The following is a 21,939-nucleotide window of genomic DNA, read 5'->3' on the forward strand; positions in this document are numbered from 1 at the left end:
GTGAACAATTCTTCAAAAAAGAGGCTTCAAAATGTTTAATGCCAGTCCCAGTTGAGGTTTAATTACACCTTGTATATTTAAAACAACCACATCACTTTGAATGTCCACTAGCTTAATGCTAACACACAATCCAAAACTCCATAGACGAGCTAACGAATAGCAACTATGTGATGGTGTTACGATGCTTTAAACAACTGATATTTGAACACAGACAGTGCATCAACACATGTCGACAGACAATATAACAATACCCACAGGAATATATTATTCATATATATTCCTGCAGCTCACTGAGTCACTTAAAGTAGTTGTGAAGCTCTTCTTTGTTTGTGTCTGCATCACTGTAATATACTGACCCCGCACCCCACCCCGTGTCCAATTCACACAAACCTGAAGGAGGATTAAACATGATGCACAAATTGTTTAATTCTATACATTCTATTTAATTACAATATTTAAATATATAGTAATTATTACTATAGGTTTTTATAAAGGAGCTATTGTCCTTATTAATCTAGTCACTGTAAAACTGAATTGTCCTTTTGGGATAAAGTATTTTGAATTTGAATCACACGACCTCAGGTCAGGGCGCATAGTGCGTTTTCTTTGGCATACAATCCACACACCGAGTACAATAGTCCAAAACCTGAATTGCCATCACGCGATGTATCTTGCAATAGCTCACGCCAGCCAGTGACAAGTCAGTGTGTGTATTTTGATTTTTCTTTTGCTCTTTTTGCAACAGAAAAAGGGGATGAAAACAATACAAACCGGAAATTAAGTTTTTCAGCACGAGCGTCACTTGCCGTCAAAGTAGAGTGTTTTGTTGTTGACATTTCACCAATAAGAGTGGGCGAACAATTACCCATTTTCGAAAAATGACAGCATTGATAAGAGTGTTTCATCTTTAAAATGTTGTTTTTTGTTTTGTTTTGTTTTTTTAAATTGTGCGTGGCTCCTTAAATAGGAGCATGCTGGTAATATTTATGATACCGAGGGTTCTTCATGTCCCTCCGCTCCCTTTGTGCAGATAATGAAGGGGGATTCCATGGTTTGCTTATTAACACACATCCTGTCCGCCCTCCGCGTTCCTCATTAAAAAACATGGGCTACGAGCCATTCTTTACCTTGGCATATCACACTAGTACACGTACACACACATTTGGAGATGGGACTGTGTTTGCCTGTGGAGGGTGGGGGAGGGGGTGACTCGGTGCCTTGTACGCCACGAACCATGGCATGACATCACTCTGTCCTCGGTATCATTAAAGGCGGGAACGTTTGTGTGTGTGTGTGTGGGGGGGGGGGGGGGGGGGGGGGATTCTGGCTTTCATTCCTTGAGACGTCCTTGAGGGAAGGAGAATAATCAGCTCTGAACTATGGACAACTGTGGAAAGGCTCACTGCTATCTGACATACATATACACTCATTGTATGTGTGCGTGCGCATTTGTTTGACTTTTTCCAGCTCAGGCCATAAGCTGTAACAAAAAACAGCAAAGTCTCTCGTCTCCTCTTATCATCTGCTGCTGTGGTATTTGGGTTGCACATGCTCCTCTTTGTTTTCCCCCAAAACATCCCAACTCGGTATTCAAAGAATTCCAACCCAAGGCACCCCAAGAAATTTTTACATCAAAATGAACACTAAATCAGGTATTTATAAAGCGCATTCTCCTCCTTAATTTACCCACCACCCACTCAATGTCACTAATGTCTAATTTTTTCACAATGTAAAATCATACATATCAACAGTAGATGACTAAATCTTTGTTTTGGCCTGGTGAACACTAGTGGGCAGTTCCCCAAATTTATAAGATTCACCGCCTGGAAACTTTTGGGTTAAGTGGGATTCGAGGCGGTGTGCATAAGGAGGGAGGTACAAAAACAAAGTACCTGTTGTAGTTCCTCAAAAGTAGTGCTTGGTTGCTTGGGCAGGATTCTGCAGGATTGTGGCACCCAAACACAGGGGGGGCAGGAGCATGAGGAGGAGGAGGAGGGTATTGCTGCTCAACTGAAAATAACAAAAAAGTATTCTGTTTATGCAATGTATTGTCGTGGGAGAATAACTGCTATACTAAATTGAGTATTTTAAAAATATACTTTTATGAATGAAACACTGCGTCTCAGGTTCATAATGCATACTATATGGGCAAAAGTAATGGGACATTGTCAATACAGGAAGTGAAAACAGAAGACCCAGCACAGTTCTTGGAGGTCATTGGGTTCTTCTACACCAAACTCATACAAACATAACTTCATGGAGATTGCTTTGTGTCCGGGAATAAAAATCGCAGTTTTGCAATTATTACAGTCTACCTGTATTAAGTTAAAAAGTGCTGTATACTACAACCCCAATTCCAATGAAGTTGGGACGTTGTGTTAAACATAAATAAAAACAGAATACAATGATTTTCAAATCATGTTCAACCTATATTGAATTGAATACACTACAAAGACAAGATATTTAACGTTCAAACTGATCAACTTTATTGTTTTTTGCAAATAATCATTATCTTGGAATTTTAGTTCCAAAAAAGCTGGGACAGGGTCATGTTTACCACTGTGTTACATCACCTTTTCTTTTAACAGCATTCAATAAACGTTTGGGAACTGAGGACACTAATTGCTGAAGCTTTGTCGGTGGAATTCTTTCCCATTCTTGTTTGATGTACAGCTTCAGATGTTCAAGAGTCCAGGGTCTCCGTTGTCGTATTTTACGCTTCATAATGCGCCACACATTTCCAATGGGAGACAGGTCTGGACTATAGGCAGGCCAGTTTTGTTTACCCACACTCTTTTACTACAAAGCCACGCTGTTGTAACACATGCAGAATGTGGTTTGGCATTGTCTTGCTGAAATAAGCAGGGGTGTCCATGAAAAAGACGTTGCTTGGATGGCAGCATATGTTTCTCCAAAAGCTGTATGTACCGTTCAGCATTAATGGTGCCTTCACAGATGTGTAAGTTACCCATGCCATTGGCACTAACACAGCCCCATTCCATCACAGATGCTGGCTTTTGAACTTTGCGTCCATAACAGTACGGATGGTTCTTTTCCTCTTTGGCCCGGAGGACACGACGTCCAAAATTTGCAAAAACAATTTGAAATGTGGACTCGTCGGACCACAGAACACTTTTCCACTTTGCATCAGTCCATCTTAGATGAGCTCGGGCCCAGAAAAGCCGGCGGCGTTTCTGGGTGTTGTTGATAAATGGCTTTTGCTTTGCATAGTAGAGTTTCAAGTCGCACTTACGGATGTAGCACCGAACTGTATTTACTGACATTGAGGGATCAAAGGTCACGGGCATTCAATGTTGTTTTTGGGCCTTGCCGCTGACATGCAGTGATTTCTCCAGATTCCCTTAACCTTTTGATGATATTATGGACGGTATATGATGAAATCCCTAAATCCCTTGCAATTGTACGTTGAGGAACATTGTCCTTAAACTGTTCGACTATTTTCTCACACGCTTGTTCACAAAGAGGTGAACCTCGCCCCATCTTTGCTTGTGAATGACTGAGCAATTCAGGGAAGCTCCTTTTATACCCAATCATGGCACCCACCTGTTCCCAATCAGCCTGTTCACCTGTGGGATGTTCCAAACAGGTGTTTGATGAGCATTCCTCAACTTTCTCAGTCTTTTTTGCCACCTGTCCCAGCTTTTTGGAACGTGTTGCAGCCATAAAATTCTAAGTTAATGATTATTTGCTAAAAACAATCAAGTTTATCAGTTTGAACATGAAATATTTTGTCTTTGTAGTGTATTCAATTAAAAATAGGTTGAACATGATTTGCAAATCAGTGTATTGCGTTTTCATTTGTTTAACACAGCGTCCCAACTTCATTTGAATAGGGGTTGTAAAATTATTCTTAACTGATGGTACACAAACTAATCACCTCTTTTATTGGGTGCGTTCGATTCACTCCAAACTGTGCTCTTCACGCTTTTCAATTATATTTACTCATTTTGTTCTCAAAAAGGTATGATTTTTTTTTTCATGTAATATTCTTTTTTTTAGTGTCACTCTAATTATTATTTGTACATTAAAAATCATGATATTACTATATACGGTGGTGCCTTGGAATATAAGTGACCCAACTTATGAGCGGTTATTCGGCCGATTTTTTGCTTTGACTTTGAGCAAATTTGACATAAAAGCGCTGGATGGTGGCAGTGAACTCAACTCACGTCACAACAAGCAGCGGTTTGGCACATAGTTAACAATTCTTCAAAAAACAGGTTTAATGGCACTCCCAGTTGATGTTTACTCTCAAACTAAACATAAATCAGAGTATTTCACATTGTGTATTTCAAACAACCACATAGCTTGCCTTAGGAAAGTCTGCTTAGCTTAATGCTAACAAACAATGCAAAATGCCAAAGACAAGCTAATGAATAGTACTGTGTCACAGTGTCATAACTCTTTAAGCAACGAATATTTGAACACAAACAGTGAAGTGAAACATGTAGACAGACAAATATAAAAATACTCCCAGTCATATTTTCTTTATCCTCTGTGAAAAATGATTCCGGTAATAATCCTGCAGCTTGGCTTTGTTGTGATCGTCTTTATGTATAGCCTTAAGTCTGTATCATCCTACCCCTACGTGGCCAAGGTGCAAACACCAGGAGGCGCACAGTCACAGTAAATCATTATAAACAGAGAGGTTTTTGTTTTGTTTTGTTTTTGGGGGACGAGGGGGCTTACATTCAATTTAATTATCTGATAATATTTTTATAAAGTACATTATGGAGTGCTATTTTATGTATTAAAAAAAGTTTTTTGTTGTTTTTTTGTGGGGGGGCATTGCTGGTATGGATTAATGGCAATTCCTGTATTTATTTTTTGTATACTATATTTGATAAATTACATTACAATTTGAGTTAGTTTGATTGTGAGAAATCATGCTGTTACCAAATATGGTTACTTGCCCAATAAAGACAGACAGAAGGACACACTGCCTGAAAAAGACATTTTCCCACCTATTTTTCCATCATAGTGCTTTTAGTACAGAATAGCGGCACGGAAAAATAGGCGGGAAACTGGGTAGGTGGGGGGAGAAGTTCCGCAAATATTCCGCCTTCTGTGTTTAGAGTATCAAAACCATAACTGAGGCAGTACGCTGCCTGTGTGTAAGGGACAGGGGTGTGAAGTTTAAACCTCATCACTTTCCCACGCTGTTTTTAGAATGCAATTGTCTACCAAGTAGTTTATGCATCACACGCCAGACACTAGGCTACTAATTATCTGACAGTGGGATGCTGTGTGCTGTGCGAATACGCTGGCTGGTGTGTAAAACGCAAAGGCGGTTAAATGCTGTGGCTATTTTGCGGGATCTCCGTGTGAAAAAGACTGACTTAAATTTGGTCTATAACCGAGTTAGAGACACAAAGAGAGAGGGGGAGAGAGGAAGAGACAGGAAAAACAAAATAAAGAATGATGGGCTCAGTCTATGACCTTGCTGTGAACGCAGCCGTGTTCCAGTAATTGAGTGAGTTTAGCGAGAACGTGCCAGGAAGTAGACTGTTACCAATGTTGTTTGGCGGCGATAGTGTGTCTTCATGCTTGAAGGACAGGCTGGAGAGCTGAGGGGTGTGGTGAGATGCCGTGTGAGCGTAACTGGGGTTCCCGTCTAAGCCCATTGCACCATAACCTAAAGAAAAAGACAGTGACAAAGTGCTACGTGAATCACTAAATGCAAAAATAGTTTCTGGTTCTTGGCAAACAAACTTTTCTTATTTTCTTCCTTCCATTCACAGTGGGCCTTGTGTTAATGTTTAAATTGAGAAAAACTGAAAAACAAGGTTCTAGGATAACAAATCGCAATGATGCTACCTGAATTTTAGTTATTAAAATGGGAATATAGTTTTTCTCAAAGATGCAAGTTCAAGCAGAAGTTAGGTATTTTCAAAAGTCAGTCCTTGGAGGGCCGTTGAGAGGTTTCTCCTGAAAAAAAAAAAAAGACTCACAATCTCTTACTTAAATCCCCGCAGCTTGCAGAGTAGTTTATCACTTCATCAAAAAGTACTTCACTAGCGAGCGAACAAGAGTGCATTGCACAGTGTCTGTGGAAGTCACATCAGCGCACACGTCCACAGTTCAACCTCTGACCTCCGAGTAACGAGCCCCAGCAGACTTGACGGAGCTTTGTTTGCAGGATGGAGATTCATATTTATGTTGCAAACGAAAGTCTCAAATTCAGATGACAAATCCAGATTGCAGAATCCACAATGATTTTTTTTCCAAAAACACCATCATTAGTTATAAATGATATAAATAAAACAAACATGCAAATCTTACAACTGTTAACCCCAACTTGGAAATTTTTGGAAACTAACAATTTGATTGTCATGACATTTATTGTAGTATTACAAAAGTAGTGATATTGTAGTGTTACAAAAACATTTTAAGTCATTAATTTTATTAAAAATCTACTATAATAGGCTTAAATTCCATCTATATCTATCTATCTATCTATCTATCTATATATTTATATATATATATATATATATATATATATATATATATATATATATATATATATAGTTAAGCATTACCTTTTTAATGATCATATCACCTGTCATTATTGATTGGCTGAGTGTTTTACTGCTTTGTGGCGTACGACGTCTATCTCAATTTTGGTCTAAGTTGGTTGCTTGCTATATGAAGGTCAACATTATTAAAATACAAGTGTATTTTTTGCATGACAAACCCAATACAATGCATTTGGACAAATGTGGTCAGGACATGTATTTTACAATAGCAACAACACAGTGTACTGATAAATGAGGTAGATAACAAAAACACTAAATGATCATTATTTTTTAACAGACGCATGCACAAGCAACTATATTCGTTACATTTGAACTGTTTCATGATATACCTCTTTTATCTATTATAAATGTGGTGCATCACAGTGGGTTACAACCTTACTCAGTTTTGTCAGAGAGGTATTAATGTAACATGTTTATTATTGTTTGCAGTGGTGTAGATGGAAAGGTAAAGGTACGCCATGTTGGAAAAAGGTCACAGTATGATGCAGCCTAGTTTTACACCACTACAAACTACAAACAACAATTGTCTATTAATACTGTAATAGTAATAGAGTGAAGTAATCACAAGTGCGTTTACCTTTTCTTAGGATTATGTGGCTTTATGTATTTGTAGTGTGTATGTATTGGGTTCTTTGCGCCTCAGACCAAAGACAATTTTTTTGGCACTATGTGACAGACAATAAACTGGTTTTAAATTGAATTTAATAAAATTTGTAACTCTAGATCAGGGTTTCTCAAACTTAGGGCCCCTGGTCAATTTTCATTGGTGTGTCGATTTTCATGGGCTTTGTCTGTAGATACATAATATGTTATTCAATTTTAAGGAAACCGTGCTCTGGAGGAACACTTTAAAAAAGTGCCCATGATTATTTCATCTAAGAAAACAGGTTGAGGTGCAGCAGGACTATAGTTGGATGTGTGTGTCTGTCAGAGTGCTTCCAGAAAAGTGTCAAGTTGGCTCCTGACACAGGGCATGTTGCCCTAGTAAAGCACATAACATCCTGCCTAGACACAACACCGCTGACAAACTCAACAAATAGGGGATGTTTCCAAGAAGATACTTATCCCTTGAATTGTTCAAATCTGCATAAAATTGGAATGACAATGTTTACCTTGGTTCCTGGATGAAGGAGGACTGTCCACACAACCGGGGAGGTATGTTCCATTGGGAAAAACCCTGGGTTGGCCTGGTGCTGGATCTCCAAAGGCCCCCACCCGACATGGGCCCGAGCCTGTAAACTGGCCCGAGAAATGCAGCGTGAAGGCCCCGAGTCCACAATGGGGATCCTCAATAGGGTCAGCGGTCCCCCAGCTCGGCTCCTGCTTGATGAGGGAGTGGTGAGAGGGCAGGGTGTTGTAGGGAGAGCCGGGATGGAGGTCCAACAGTTGTGTCCACTGGCCGCAGCCGCCTCCTGCCCCACCTAGGGGGGGCACCTGGGGGCCTGGAGTCAGGAGAGTCAGATCTCGGACATCCGAGCCCATCGACATGGCGCCACACGCTTCGGTCAGCATTGGGGTACGAGAGTTGAGATGTCCAAAAAAGAAGGATGGAATTCCGGTGAAGGAGATGACAAAGTCAAACAAAACAGACGTCAGAGCTCACAAACTACCAAGCCATCATTCGAGCCTGAAGTCGGGAAACATATCAAGAATGTGATGATGACCAAAATGGAGGTGTGCCTGCTGCCCACTGTATGTGCAGTTAAGTGGCAGTGTGTGTGAGGGTATCACAGCCTTGTTCCTGCGCCTCTACAATGTCTGGCTTGTCTTTAGCCCCCCGAAGACTCAAATACTGGCTATAGTCACAGGCCAGGGGGCGGAGCCAGGAAGGTTTTTGGTGACTCGAAAGCCTTACCCTGACCCTCACTGACTTCTCAGCAGGCTCTGACTAATCACACACTTGTATTAAGTTTGGCCAAGTTTAAGTGTGGCTCACTTTGTGCATTTGTGTAAATGAAAAATAAGAGGGTTCTCTCAAAAGAATAAGACAACGTTTTAAACAGCTATAACAGCTAAGTACAAAATTAGCAATCCTCCCTAAACTTGAGCAAAATAAATTGTTTTCATGATTAATTTTTGTGGAACTTGTTTATGGTACTATTTCATTATTTTTAAAACAAAAATACAGTTCAAATAAGAATCCATACAATCAAAAACAGAGTAATTACAGAACTTTCGAACATACCCTGACCTAAAGCCTGTGATGCTTCTGACTCATCCCATTAGTCTGAAACATAGCATACTTTCGTAATAGTTTCATAATAGGATGAAGTAAGAAGATGAAAGACATGTCAGTAACAGTAAGTCTAACACAATGTTTTTAGAATTTAGGCTTTGTGAACTAGAAATATGAAAACGGGTTTCAAAAACTGACTTTTGGAAATAATGCAAACCCTAAATGTTTGAAAAAACATACAAACTGCATTGCTTTGGAGCGCAATCAAAAATGCTTACACATGAGGATAATTAATAATGTTCTGACCTGCTCTATAAATAAACATGCAGCTCCACAGGAATGCAACTCAGATGTCATCAGTTAATTTCAACATTACAATTACATACAACCACGCAATTTACATGTATGAAAACAGAGAGGAAGAGAGTGCAAACTTAATAACTCCCAACCCTTCTCAAGAAATTAATAACTGTCAGCTTCCTTCTTTGTATAAGGCTATATAATAATAACACATAATAGATTAAATCACAATAATACATTAATGTGACCTACAACCTGTACAACTCAATTGAAAAAAAAATAGAGAGTGTAAGTAAAAAGAAACAACTGAGATGTGGTTGCACAAGTGTGCACACCCTCTCATAACTGGGGATGTGACTGTATTAAGAATTAACAAATCACATTGACGCTCATGTTAATGGGATTTAAAGCACACCTGCCATTTAGATTGTATAAACATAAAATAAACTTAATATGTTCTACCTGGGCGGCACGGTGGGCGACTGGTTAGAGCGTCAGCCTCACAGTTCTGAGGACCCGGGTTCAATCCCCGGCCCTGCCTGTGTGGAGTTTGCATGTTCTCCCTGTGCCTGCGTGGGTTTTCTCCGGGCCCTCCGGTTTCCTCCCACATCCCAAAAACATGCATTAGTTGGAGACTCTAAATTGCCCGTATGTGTGACTGTGAGTCCGACTGGTTGTTTGTTTGTATGTGCCCTGCGATTGGCTGGCAACCAGTTCAGGATGTACCCTGCCTCCTGCCCGATGACAGCTGGGATAGGCTCCAGCACGCCCGCGACCCTAGCGAGGAGAAGCGGCTCAGAAAATAGATGGATGGATGTTCAACTAGGCTTTTTCTGACATTTTTTGAAGACACATCTTATAGTAGTAGCCTGCAAGGCACACTGAAAAAGTATAACCCTGTCATTTATTTTTTAATTCAAATTCTTGAAAAATGTTTGTTTCCTCGTTTCAAGTGATGTAACTGCATTTTCTTTACTGTCATTCAAATTCACAGCACAGCACAGCATCAAACTGAAATACGTATTCCATTTTGACCAAATTATTAATTTTTTTTAATCGAATGGGATTTGCGCATGCATTGCGGACTTGGACGGAAGGAGTAATGCTGACTGACATTGGTAAACTTGCATTTCGGCAACGTTATGGTTCGCTTAAAGTAATTTATGTTTTTATGTCCTTGAATGGACGTAATATTCAGCCCTTGAATCTGATGCACTATTGTCCAGTAGCCTACTGGGCACGGCAGGAGCTGCTGCTTAAACGTACATATTTCTCTCACATAAACCACAAACATGGCATAAGACGTTAAAAATAACGACGGTGAAAGAGTCTGCCTTATGTGCAGCTTATATAAGTGTGTGAATGTGTATGAGCACTGAAACTTGCTGCTGTGCTTCTAAGCTAGCAAGAGCTAAAGTTTTGCCTAATGCTGGTATTGTTTGTCCCAACATTCAAACATGGATTACATGAAAAACACTTTCAGGTTAAACTTTCAGGATACACTCAATCAATCATTTTCATTGACTCAAAGCTAAAATATTAAATGTGAGGGACTAGTTTGTAAAAATATTTAAAAAAATAAAAAATAGAAAAAAATTAAAAAAGACATTTGATTGCAACTGTGTCTGCCATTACAAGTTACTGTATGCAGTGTTATTTTTTTTCAGTGAATGGTCCAAAGAGAGCATCCACAGCATTAGAGGACTCTCGCTGTTCAGTCGAGAGAAGGGCACTTGAGAATTTAGTGATGATCATCAAGTGGGGAAAATATGGCACAACTGTGACATTAACTGGAAGTCCTGCTAAAATTGATGAGAAGAAAACCGTTCAGGAGGCTGCCAAGAAGTCAACAGCAACACGGAAGGAGCTGCAGAAATTTCTGGCGAGTACTGATTGTTTAGTACATGTGACAGCAAACTCGGTTTTCTTCATTGTCTGGGATATGGTGTAAGGTGGCAAGACTCAAGAGCCTCATCTTGCAAATACAAACATTCAAGCCCAGCTACGTTTTGCAAAAAACACACTTGAAATCTCCCAAATGCATGCGGAAAAATATATTATGGTCCGATGAAACCAAAATTCCAAAAGGATAAGTTTGGTGCAAACACAATACTGCTCAGCATCAAAATTAAAACACCATACTTACAGTGAAGCATGGTGGAAGCAGCGTTATGATTTGGAGGTGTTTTTCTTTAGCTGGAACTGGGGCCTTTGTTGAAGTGAAGTGAATTATGAACAGTTCCAAGTACCACTCAGTGTTAGCACAACACCTTCAGGCTTCTGCTAGAAAGCAAAAAAAAAAAACAAATACATAAATTTAAGCCTACTACAACATCTAAACTTTATTTTGGGTTAAATCAGAGGCACTGTAAATGATGGTAGTTTTGCAAACTCCCATTTAACAATTTTAAATGTGAAATCAGTAATTTTAAATTAGTAATTTTGCCAAGTCATTCTGACAAAACAATTCTGAACACAGTCACATCCCTGTTATAAGAGGGTGTGCAACCACATTATCTAAGTTGTTTATTTTTGCCTCCTCTTGAGAAAGTAGGTCACATTAATGTTGGAAAAAGTTTTGAAATGATCTTGGTCTCATTTTTTTGTGTCACTAAAATATGGCATTTCAACAGGAATGTGAAGACATTTTTACGGTGGCCTGGAAGTGTCAAACAATATAACAAATTGTGAAACACTAACATTTCAGAAAACAAATTAACAAAAGATTAAACACTATAACATTTGAGAAAATAAATTAACAAAACATTTTAACATTTCAGGAACCACAAAAACAAAACACTTTAACATTTCAGAAAACACAAAAACAAAACACTTCAACATTTCAGGAAACACTAAAACAAAAGCAGAAACACTTTTACAAAAAGACGAACCAAATTACAATTACGGACACCCGGAAAGGGAGGGGCCCATTTCACAGACATTCTTGGAAATCCCACGGCTTTTCTCGGCAAGACCCGCCCCGCTTCAACATCATTGGCTCCTGCATCGCGGCAAGGGTAGGCTACACAGATGGAACGTCATGTCCATCCCAAATAGCGATTGGATATATTGACGCCCTGAACAGCGAGCCTGTATAGGCGTTTGATGCTGTGTATACAATATATTGTACTTGATCACATTTCTTAAACCATAAAAAGATAGATTAAGAGTTAAGGAAGAAGCAGGTTGCTAAAGAGAGAGAGAATGCTGACGAGAATTAAAGGGAACGTGTGTAGCCTACCCTTCCCGCAATGCAGGAGCCAATCATGTTGAAGCGGGGCGGGTCTTGCCGAGAAAGGCCATGGGATTTCCAAGAATGTCTGTGAAATGGGCCCATCCCTTTCCGGGTGTCCGTAATTGTAATTTGCTTCGTCTTTTTGTACAACACCAATTCCAATGAAGTTGGGACGTTGTGTTAAACATAAATAAAAACAGAATACAATGATTTGCAAATCATGTTCAACCTATATTTAATTGAATACGCTACAAAGACAAGCTATTTAATGTTAAAACTGATAAACTTGATTGTTTTTTGCAAATAATCATTAACTTGGAATTTTATGGCTGCAACACATTCCAAAAAAGCTGGGACAGGTGGCAAAAAAGACTGAGAAAGTTGAGGAATGCTCATCAAACACCTGCTTGGAACATCCCGCAGGTGAACAGGCTAATTGGGAACAGGTGGGTGCCATGATTGGGTATAAAATGGAGCTTCACTGAATTGTTTAGCTTGAACATTAAATATCTTGTCTTTGTAGTGTATTGTAGGTTGAACATGATTAACAAATCATTGTATTCTGTTCTTATTTATGTTTAACACAACGTCCCAACTTCATTGGAATTGGGGTTGCAAAAGTGTTTCTGCTTTTGTTTTAGTGTTTCCTGAAATGTTAAAGTGTTTTGTTTTTGTGTTTTCTGAAATGTTAGTGTTTTGTGTTTTGTTAATTTGTTTTCTGTAATGTTAGCATTTTGTGTTTTGTTTTTGTGGTTCTTGAAATGTTAAAGGGTTGAAATTTTTGTTAATTTGTTTTCCGAAATTTTAGTGTTTCACAATTTGTTATATTGTTTGGCACTTCCAAGCCACCGTATTTTTTATATCCACTGTATGTAAATACATAAATGAGCTTGATTGGTCGACATGATGTCATCATCTTTGGACAAATTAAAGATTTATATGGAATGGCACAGACTTATTCCACCAAAGAGGTCCGCCTCACTAGTCACATTACAAGATGTATTTTGAAATGCCCCCCCCCCCTGCAAATTAACTCTGCAAAGAAACCGACTCTTGATACCATCAAGAATGGAGTGTGAATTCAATATAGTGGATCGTGGGTATCAGGCATTTCCCGTCATCACCATCTGGAATATTCATCTACAATTCCGTCCGTGAATGTCTGTGACCTCAACATAAGTGGTGAGTGACTTGATTTGGGATTCAGGGGACACACATTCAGAGAGGAGGAAGAAAATGCCATTCTTAGGGACTCAAACTGGCCACCCTGAATTGCAAATATTACACTGTCATGACATAATAATTGTACACTGTGGCTCCTTGCAAATTCCAGTTGGTTGTTGAGTAGCTGTTGAGTAAACGAAAGTCGATGGTTCAATATCCATGTTATTGTAAATCCTGGTATCAATATGAAGTAGGTTCCCTTTTACAGTTACAACAGTTACAACAGTTGTTGGAGTGTATCTTTGGGGATTTTTTTTGTCCATTCATCCAGAAGAATATTTGTGGTGGTCAAAGTGAGAGAAAGCCTGTTGGCTCTCTATTCTATTCTAGGAACTTGCTTTGTGCACTGGGAACAGAAAGGACCTTCCTCAAACTGTTCCCACAATGTTGATCACATAGAACTGTCCAAAATATCTTGGAAATATGAAGGAAGAAGGAAGATTCAGGGGGAAATTAGGGGAATAGTTGAACTATAGATATGCGGTTGACTCAATAGTTTTTTTTTTCCCCAATGTAGACTCTCACTCAGAATGTCTGAACTCCTGTCTTCATGCGATTGTTGAATTGAGGAGAATAATGTCTTCTTAAGGAGCTGTGCCAAAATGGATTTTTGCAGCTATAGTTGAACTTGTCATAGCCTGGTTACACCCAAGTTCTAAAAGATCAATGTATTGATTCCTAGAGTCCTGATTGATTCATTCACTAAGAGGCGTGGCTCAAAAACCTCCAGTCCATAATTTATATTTACAGTCTATTTCCTGGGTATTGGGTAATAGGGTATTTTACGATTCCAGAAAAGACAAAATCCTCTCTGACTTATTCTGGGAATTAGTATAGCCGCAAAGTCATATTCCAGAAGAACACCCGTACATTTAGAGAATGTCCACATAGCTGACTTAAATATGGAAGCAGAGAAAAATTATTTCTCTCTCAACAATTGCCAAAACATCCGGAGTCCACCCATTATAAACAAACAAGGACGATAAATAATGTGCTATGAGTGCAAAAGGTTGTGGCACAATTGGGGAAATCTGGCCAAAATATTTGCTGTTAAGCCAAGGCAAACGCTGACCGTACCTTCCCCACCGGAGTCTTTAGCGGGGATTCATCAGAGGTGACGGGTCAAAGAGAAAACAAGCCCTTCAGTCAACGTGACGGATGGCGGTCCCCAAACACGCCCATTCTTCTTCAGATCACTCTGTGGTTAACTCTGGGTTTAAAACAACATCAGAACGGAGAGGAAGGCAAACGGTCACTACTAGCCGTGACCCTTAACAAGAAACACACAAGAGCCAAACTTTCTCCAGCGTCATGAGGGAATTGGAGAAGGCTTTGTCTCAGCCAAAAAGCCACATGATAAACTACGCAAATATGTGACCTAGCAGGACACGTGAAAAAGACATTACTTTTTGGTATTTGAACACAAATCTGTTTGCACGTATCTATAGATGGGCTGTTCTTGACAGTTTTTTTTTTTTAAATGCAAAAACACTTTAACATGACTGTCTTTTTAAAAAATCCACTCATCAGTTTTAAAATTGACGCACCTCTCACGCAATTCTGCAGGTGTTATTTTTGTATTAAATATGCAGATAACACACTAAACAACTGTGCTTTTCAGCAGCGACTTACTTTCTCATCTGTGGCCTCTTTGAAGTAGTTACAACTTAATGTATTGCACTGCTACTTACTAACTCTTTGTAACAACAGGAGATAGCAACGAGGAACATGCAGCACATCACCAGTTCCGCCTCGACACACACCAGACACTATATTCTGTAATGACTACAAATAGACTGGTGGGCCACATTTGTGTTTTTCTGTCAAGGAATTATGCTACTTCCTGATTAATTGAGTGGTGGTAGATCCCATTATTATTCTGGGTGCTGGACGGTTTCAATGATGCTATTACGAAAATCAATTCTTCTTTAAACCTAATGGTTACTTTGAACAATCCACCAGCTCTCTAAAAAGTTATTTATTTATTTTTGTGTAATCCTGTTTGTACATGTACTGGAATTTACGGTTTTACCATGCCAACATGACTGCTGTAAAAAACTTTATTCAAATGGAACATATTTTGTCAAAACAACTTTGTCTAGTATTTGGGAAGTAATAATGTCTCTATGGTGCCTCAGTAAACATGTGAAATCTGAATTAAAAGAATAATTCCAGACATTTTTCTCCAGAGAGGCCTGAAGTCAGGTCAATCGAATTTCTCGAGCTTATCTACGTCACTAGCAAAGATCTCCCCCTTCCCTTTCTGCTTCCGGGCCAGCACTGTCAACATAACAAACACGTGTGCTCTCACAAGTGGGTCTCTACACGGAGGCAACCAATTTGAGGAAAGTGGGTCGTCTTACCCAAATCTGGACAAAGTGGATACAAAACTGGGTCAAACAGAAGTACCTGTCAGAGGGGCCTTTTCTAGATACTCGTATGATAAAACCAAGGTGTGTGTGTGTTTTTTTTTTTTCCATAATTTGACACTTTTATACTAAGTCCATGTGAGAGGGTCACTCTATGGAGGACTAAATAGCCAAAATACACGACCTTTAACAACAAAGTTAGAGGGAACCTGGATGAGATGTTTGTACAGTACCACTGAAATCTCATTGTTGGAAGGGCAGAATTTTGATACAGCTTTTATACTGGATCTCATTAGATTGTGCAGGGTACCTAATAGTATGGTTAGTTCATGTTCAAATACATCTGGGGTAATTGGATGTATATTAAGGAGGTCTTAAACTCTTTCAAGTGCTTTTTCCAAAGAGGATAGTCATTGTTCCATATTATCTTTAATGAACAAGCAATGGTCGTGAATTTTTTTAATACTCCCTCCTATCAACAGTGAGCGCACTTCAAAGAGTCACATATCAGAAGCTGTGATAAGACGAAGAGAAGAACAATCTGTGGGAGAGTGAGTATCTCCACACTATATGTGTGTCAGACACAACACTTGTCCACTGATGTTTAACACATGCAGTTCTTTTGCCTGTTTCGCTTCACCTCCAACCTCAACCACTAAACCCAATATTCCCCTCTCCAGTTTAAACACATAAATAACGCTTTAGTGATTTAGTGCATTATTTAGCTTTTGGTTCTGGTAAAATATTTGTGGTAAAATTCATAAATAATGTTTACCAAAGAAAAGTGAAACCTTCAAAGGTGAACACTACATATCGGTACCATGACATTTTTATTAAACTAAATAAAAGAATATAATGGCACTTTGAAGACACCTGAACGACATATAATGGATATACCAGCACAATCTAAAGAGATCCAATGCAGCAGTTGTATTGAGAAAAGTGCTTTGATAAAGATAATGCTCAATTTTGATTTCCAGTGTCAGAAGTATGTATTTACCAAATTGCTTATTTTGCATGAGTAGTGGAGAACCGTACTACATCATACTGAAAGGTGTCTCTAATATCTTGTCTCTCTAATGTAACAAAAAAGTAATAAAATACTAGAAGCAGCTCTTATTACAATGCTGTACAGTTCTACACCACCGCAAACTACAACCACAATAATAAACACTGTTAAATTAAAACAGTATGTTATCATAACTGAGCATTTTTATACAGCTTTTGTACTGGCTCTAATTTAGTTTTTCCCAAAAATAAAATCTTGGTAAAAGTGAGACAAAAATACATCACACAGAGGAGGACAGTTGCAATCTACAACCCCAATTACAATGAAGTTGGGACGTTGTGTGAAACAAAAAAACAGACCACAATGATTTGCAAATCATGTTCAACCAATATTTAATTGAATACACTACAAAGACAAGATATTTAATGTTCAAACTGATAAACTTGATTGTTTTTAGCAAATAATCATTAAATTTGAATTTTATGGCTGCAACACATTCCAAAAAAACTGGGACAGGGTCATGTTTACCACTGTGTTACATCACCTTTTCTTTTAACAACATTCAATAAACGTTTGGGAACTGAAGACACCAATTATTGAAGCTCTGTAGGTGGAATTCTTTCCCATTCTTGCTGAATGTACAGCTTCCGCTGTTCAACAGTCCGGGGTCTCCATTGTCGTATTTTACGCTTCATAATGCACCACACATTTTCAATGGGAGAGAGGTCTGGACTGCAGGCAGGCCAGTCTAGTACCTGCACTCTTTTACTAAGAAGCCACGCTGTTGTAACACATGCAGAATGTGCCCCATCTTTACTTGTGAATGACTGAGCAATTCAGGGAAGCTCCTTTTATACCCAATCATGGCACCTACCTGTTCCCAATTAGCCTGTTCACCTGTGGGATGTTCCAAACAGGTGTTTGATGAGCATTCCTCAACTTTCTCAGTCTTTTTTGCCACCTGTCCCAGCTTTTTTGGAACGTGTTGCAGCCATAAAATTCTAAGTTAATGATTATTTGCAAAAAACAATAAAGTTGATCAGTTTGAACATTAAATATCTTGTCTTTGTAGTGCATTCAATTAAATATAGGTTGAACATGATTTCCAAATAATTGTATTCTGTTTTTATGTTTAACACAACGTCCCAACTTCATTGGAATTGGGGCTGTAGTACACAGCACTCTCGCAATAGCAATAAATGTATCATATGTATCATAAATGAAACTTTTTTTTTTTTTGCGAAAACTTCCTTCAAATATTTTTAAGGTTTATACAGTTAGAAACTTGCATAAATGCGCTCGTTAACCAATGTCTCATCCGAGCAGGTGCATGTGTGTCATGTTCAAGGCCGGCCCGTTATCAGCGCTTTACAGTAAACTGCGGCCTCTTCCGTGTTGTCACGCCCAGCAGCAGCTGTGGCCAGCAGGGCGTCAGCAGGCAACAAAAAATATTGCACATATCTCCAGCGGTTAGTGTGCATATGTTGTCATCCACCACAACAACAAGCTAACATGCACACGATGACTTATTCATGAGTGCAATGATTGGGGTGGGGGGGTACAAATGGCTACTGTCAGCATGGAACTGAAAATTTCAGGGGTGAATATTACCCCTGAAATTCTCAATCCCAGCAGGCTAAAAACCTTTCACTAGAAATATCTGAAAATGTGTTTGATGCCATAAGTCTGATCTTTTGACCCAGTTTTGATCCATTCCTCACAAAACAGTTAATGTTCTCTAACCTAAGATACTCTCTACATGAGGGGTCCTCAATTAAATGTTCAAGAATTATATACACAATTTCAGAAAGATAACATTTTATTATATTTATTGTTGATTTCACACTGAAACAGAAAGACTAATGAAACACTTTTAAGAATAAATAAAGTAGGTTTAAAGATGACTACAGGGTGTCCCAAAAGCCGCCATACACATACATACTTTTTTGTATTGCCTACCTCACACACAGCTACTCCCTCCACTCACAATTCTGAATTTCAGATTTGATTGGCTGAGTCGTGTCACGTGGGAGGAGTCACAGTGCATTTCCTACATTTACTATTGTAATGACCAGAAAAGCTGACGGACACCTGCGATGGATTAAATAAGACTACTGTATAGCGTGTAGAAGTTGTACGTCTTAAATTATAAGAATTGATCAAAATAACAATGTCTTGATCCATATACAAAGGCATCTGGTTCTGGAGCCAGACCGGAATCCACCTATTGAGAACCTGCTCTGCATCATCAACACGGATGAGATAGGCTGTATTGTTATCTCAAAAGTGAAAGGTCATGCAGTGTAACGTGCCTCTAATTAGTGGCATCTTTCGCTTCGAGCCAGATGTATTGGATGCTAACTTTTGTTTGAATATGTCATCTTAAAACTTGCACAAGACTGTGAGTGTGTGTAATATAAACACCCTTCGATGACAAGAGGTCACTCCATCATGGAGAGAGCCGCCGTTGTACTGCAATGACTAATTTTTTTTTTTTTTTTGCAGCTGCCATGAGGTTGAACGAGAGCACACACATTCCACGTCGGGGGATGAACGACCCTGAAGTGGCCATGATTGATCACCATGGTGCTTTCAGTGATATGAAGCTAAGCGATATGGCTTGAGTGCAGCAGTTGTTATTGTACTAATGTTCTTAGTGGGGTTATACAATTATAGCTGAATGCCTGACGTTAATTGACAATTAATTGTAGTACATCGTAGGTGATCCTGATGATAACAAACTCTGTTTGACTGAATATGTAGATGTGAAGGAGATAATTAATCACAAGGACTTAGAAACTATCAGAAGAGTAAATAATATAGACTTACACAAGCAATCAACCAATACTTCCGCACATCTTGTGAGTTTCCAGGTCAGTGGCAATCTAAAGGATTATGTCAACAATGGTGATTTGCTTGTTCTGTGGCTTTTGGTTGTTTATTGTGTCTTTATGAGACTTTACATCCAAGCAGTAATCCATGATTATGGACATGTATTATTGTTTTTACATTCTATTTTAAATAGAAGTTATCTTTTTACAGTTCTATGACAGTGAACATGTAAAAATGTTATTTAGTTGAACCCTGGAAGGGACTCATTCTATTTCCATTATTTCCTATAATAGACATACCGTATCTAAATCTGGTGGACCAGCATCTTGGAACAGGTTGTATACTTCGTCGGTTCCACTGTACGTATAATATATGCTTTAATTTTAATAAAAATTTGAGCTTTGGGATTGTTGGTGTTGCATGTTTACATGAACATGCAGATAACCAATGACGTATTTGAGCTAAATATGAGAGTTGTTTGTTTGCAAAGTGCTTCACTTGTTCCAAAGGTGCTACATTTCTACTTTGGTGATAGAGCATGATTAAAAAAAATGCTACTAATGATACTTCCAAAATGCAGAATTTAAACATCTTTTGTATTATCATACCATATAATGATGTACAGTATATAATGACAATGACATCAATGATATATCTCATTCCCTCACCTAATGAGAACCAATAAATGAATCAATAAGGAATCAGATTGATAAACAGTATCAGTCATGGAATCGGAATCGCTAAATTCTTATTCATTCCCATCCCTAGTCGATGGTATAAGTAAAATGCTGTAGTAATATATTCCGATATCTCACCAAACAAACTAAATGTGTTTTTTTGGCAATAAATCCTGCTCACCAGCTCTTCCAGGTCCTTCCCTCAGGTGGGCGCTACCGAACAATGCAAACTAAAACTAGCAGACATTCCAACAGCTTCTTCCCTCTTGCCATCAACTTCTTAAACAGCTAACTTACAATTCCATTGCAACATGCTGCCAATTTTTTGTCTCGAGTTTGTTGTCACCTTTCTGTCGGGCCAATTATACATTACCCAGGCACTCACTGTAGTAGTCTCGCCACCCTGCACTATTTGCATATCTGTTGTTGACCAATACTGGCCACTCATGCCAGAGTCACATCTGCACCACTTGCAGACTGACAGAAGAGTATCTGCAACATTTGCACAATCGACATTGTCCCAGATTATCGCACTACTAGTCACTTTAAACTGCAGACATTCCTTGAAGTCTCGTCGCCCTTTGCACAATGGTCAATGCACCGGACTATTGCTATATTAGTCATTCAAACTGCTCTAATTGCTAGAGCACTGCATCTTTTTGCACAATCGTCCAAAATAAATAAATAAATAAAAATTTAAAAAATTGTACCAGCATTACCAGATTACTAGCAACCTTTTATTGCTCAGTGACTGTTTTTCTCAATGTCTTTATGTCTCAAAAGTAGTCACTGCCAATTGACTGTCTGTTGTCGTAGTAGAGCGGCTCCAACTACCGGAGACAAATTCCTTGTGTGTTTTTTTTGGACATACTTGGCAAAATAAAGATGATTCTGATTCTAATGATTAATGATTCTAAAAAAAAAGGTATTCCTTTTGACTTGTAGAAGCCAGTTTTGTCTGAAAATATGAAGATTATACTGGCTTGGGCTTCTATAAATTCATCCTCTGCAGTAAAAGGCATCTACAGTGTTTGTTTCTTGCATGCAAAAAAAAAAAGGACGGGGGTCTCAGTTTATAAGTAATTAACAAGCAATCGGCCTCACTTTGGGAAGCGCAAAGCAAGTCATGCAATGCATCCTGACAAGGTCACTGACTGATAGATGAGCCTGAGCGAGGGGGATTTTTCAGAGCTGGTGAAGGCAGGCAGAACTGTGGGAACCAGACAATTAGTGGGTGGAAGGTAGGCGGCCATGTTGGACGATGACCATGAGGCTGCTTTACATGGATACTCACCGCTTGGCCGGCAGACAGCGAGAGAGGCCGCACCTGGGCTCAACTGACTCTTAATACACAGCCATTTATCTTGTAGGAGACTGAGTGGGCAATTTGCCATCAACATCAAAAGAATCACCACTACAGAGGTGTTACTGGTATTCTAGGGAGTTACAGCAGCCCCTAGCGTCCCGCTGTCACTGCCCATGCTTTGGTGATGCTTTTGACTACACGCCTGTCTGTTGTCATTTTAAATGCAATATTACAAATCACACAAACAACGCAAA

General features: G+C 39.0%; 1 protein-coding gene across 8 annotated transcripts in view; it reads right to left on the reverse strand.

Moving 5' to 3' along the window:
* The window catches only part of wt1b (WT1 transcription factor b), a 36,797-nt gene that overhangs the window by 9,543 nt on the left and 5,315 nt on the right, over nucleotides 1-21,939 (reverse strand). The window contains exons 4-8 of one of the 8 annotated variants that reach the window (XM_061766029.1): nucleotides 14,570-14,702; nucleotides 11,180-11,313; nucleotides 7,670-8,056; nucleotides 5,534-5,656; nucleotides 1,893-2,010 (exon numbers count right to left, since the gene is read on the reverse strand). In XM_061766029.1, the coding sequence (XP_061622013.1) occupies nucleotides 1,893-2,010; nucleotides 5,534-5,656; nucleotides 7,670-8,056; nucleotides 11,180-11,189 (638 nt within the window). In that variant the 5' untranslated portion in view covers nucleotides 11,190-11,313; nucleotides 14,570-14,702. Of the gene's footprint in view, nucleotides 1-1,892; nucleotides 2,011-5,533; nucleotides 5,657-7,669; nucleotides 8,553-9,495; nucleotides 10,682-11,179; nucleotides 11,317-14,569; nucleotides 14,703-21,939 lie in introns of those variants that run through there. The other 7 variants (XM_061766027.1, XM_061766028.1, XM_061766023.1 and 4 more) reach the window with 7 other exon arrangements.

The sequence above is a fragment of the Phyllopteryx taeniolatus genome, chromosome 2, assembly GCF_024500385.1.
Source record: "Phyllopteryx taeniolatus isolate TA_2022b chromosome 2, UOR_Ptae_1.2, whole genome shotgun sequence".
NCBI lineage: Eukaryota > Metazoa > Chordata > Actinopteri > Syngnathiformes > Syngnathidae > Phyllopteryx > Phyllopteryx taeniolatus.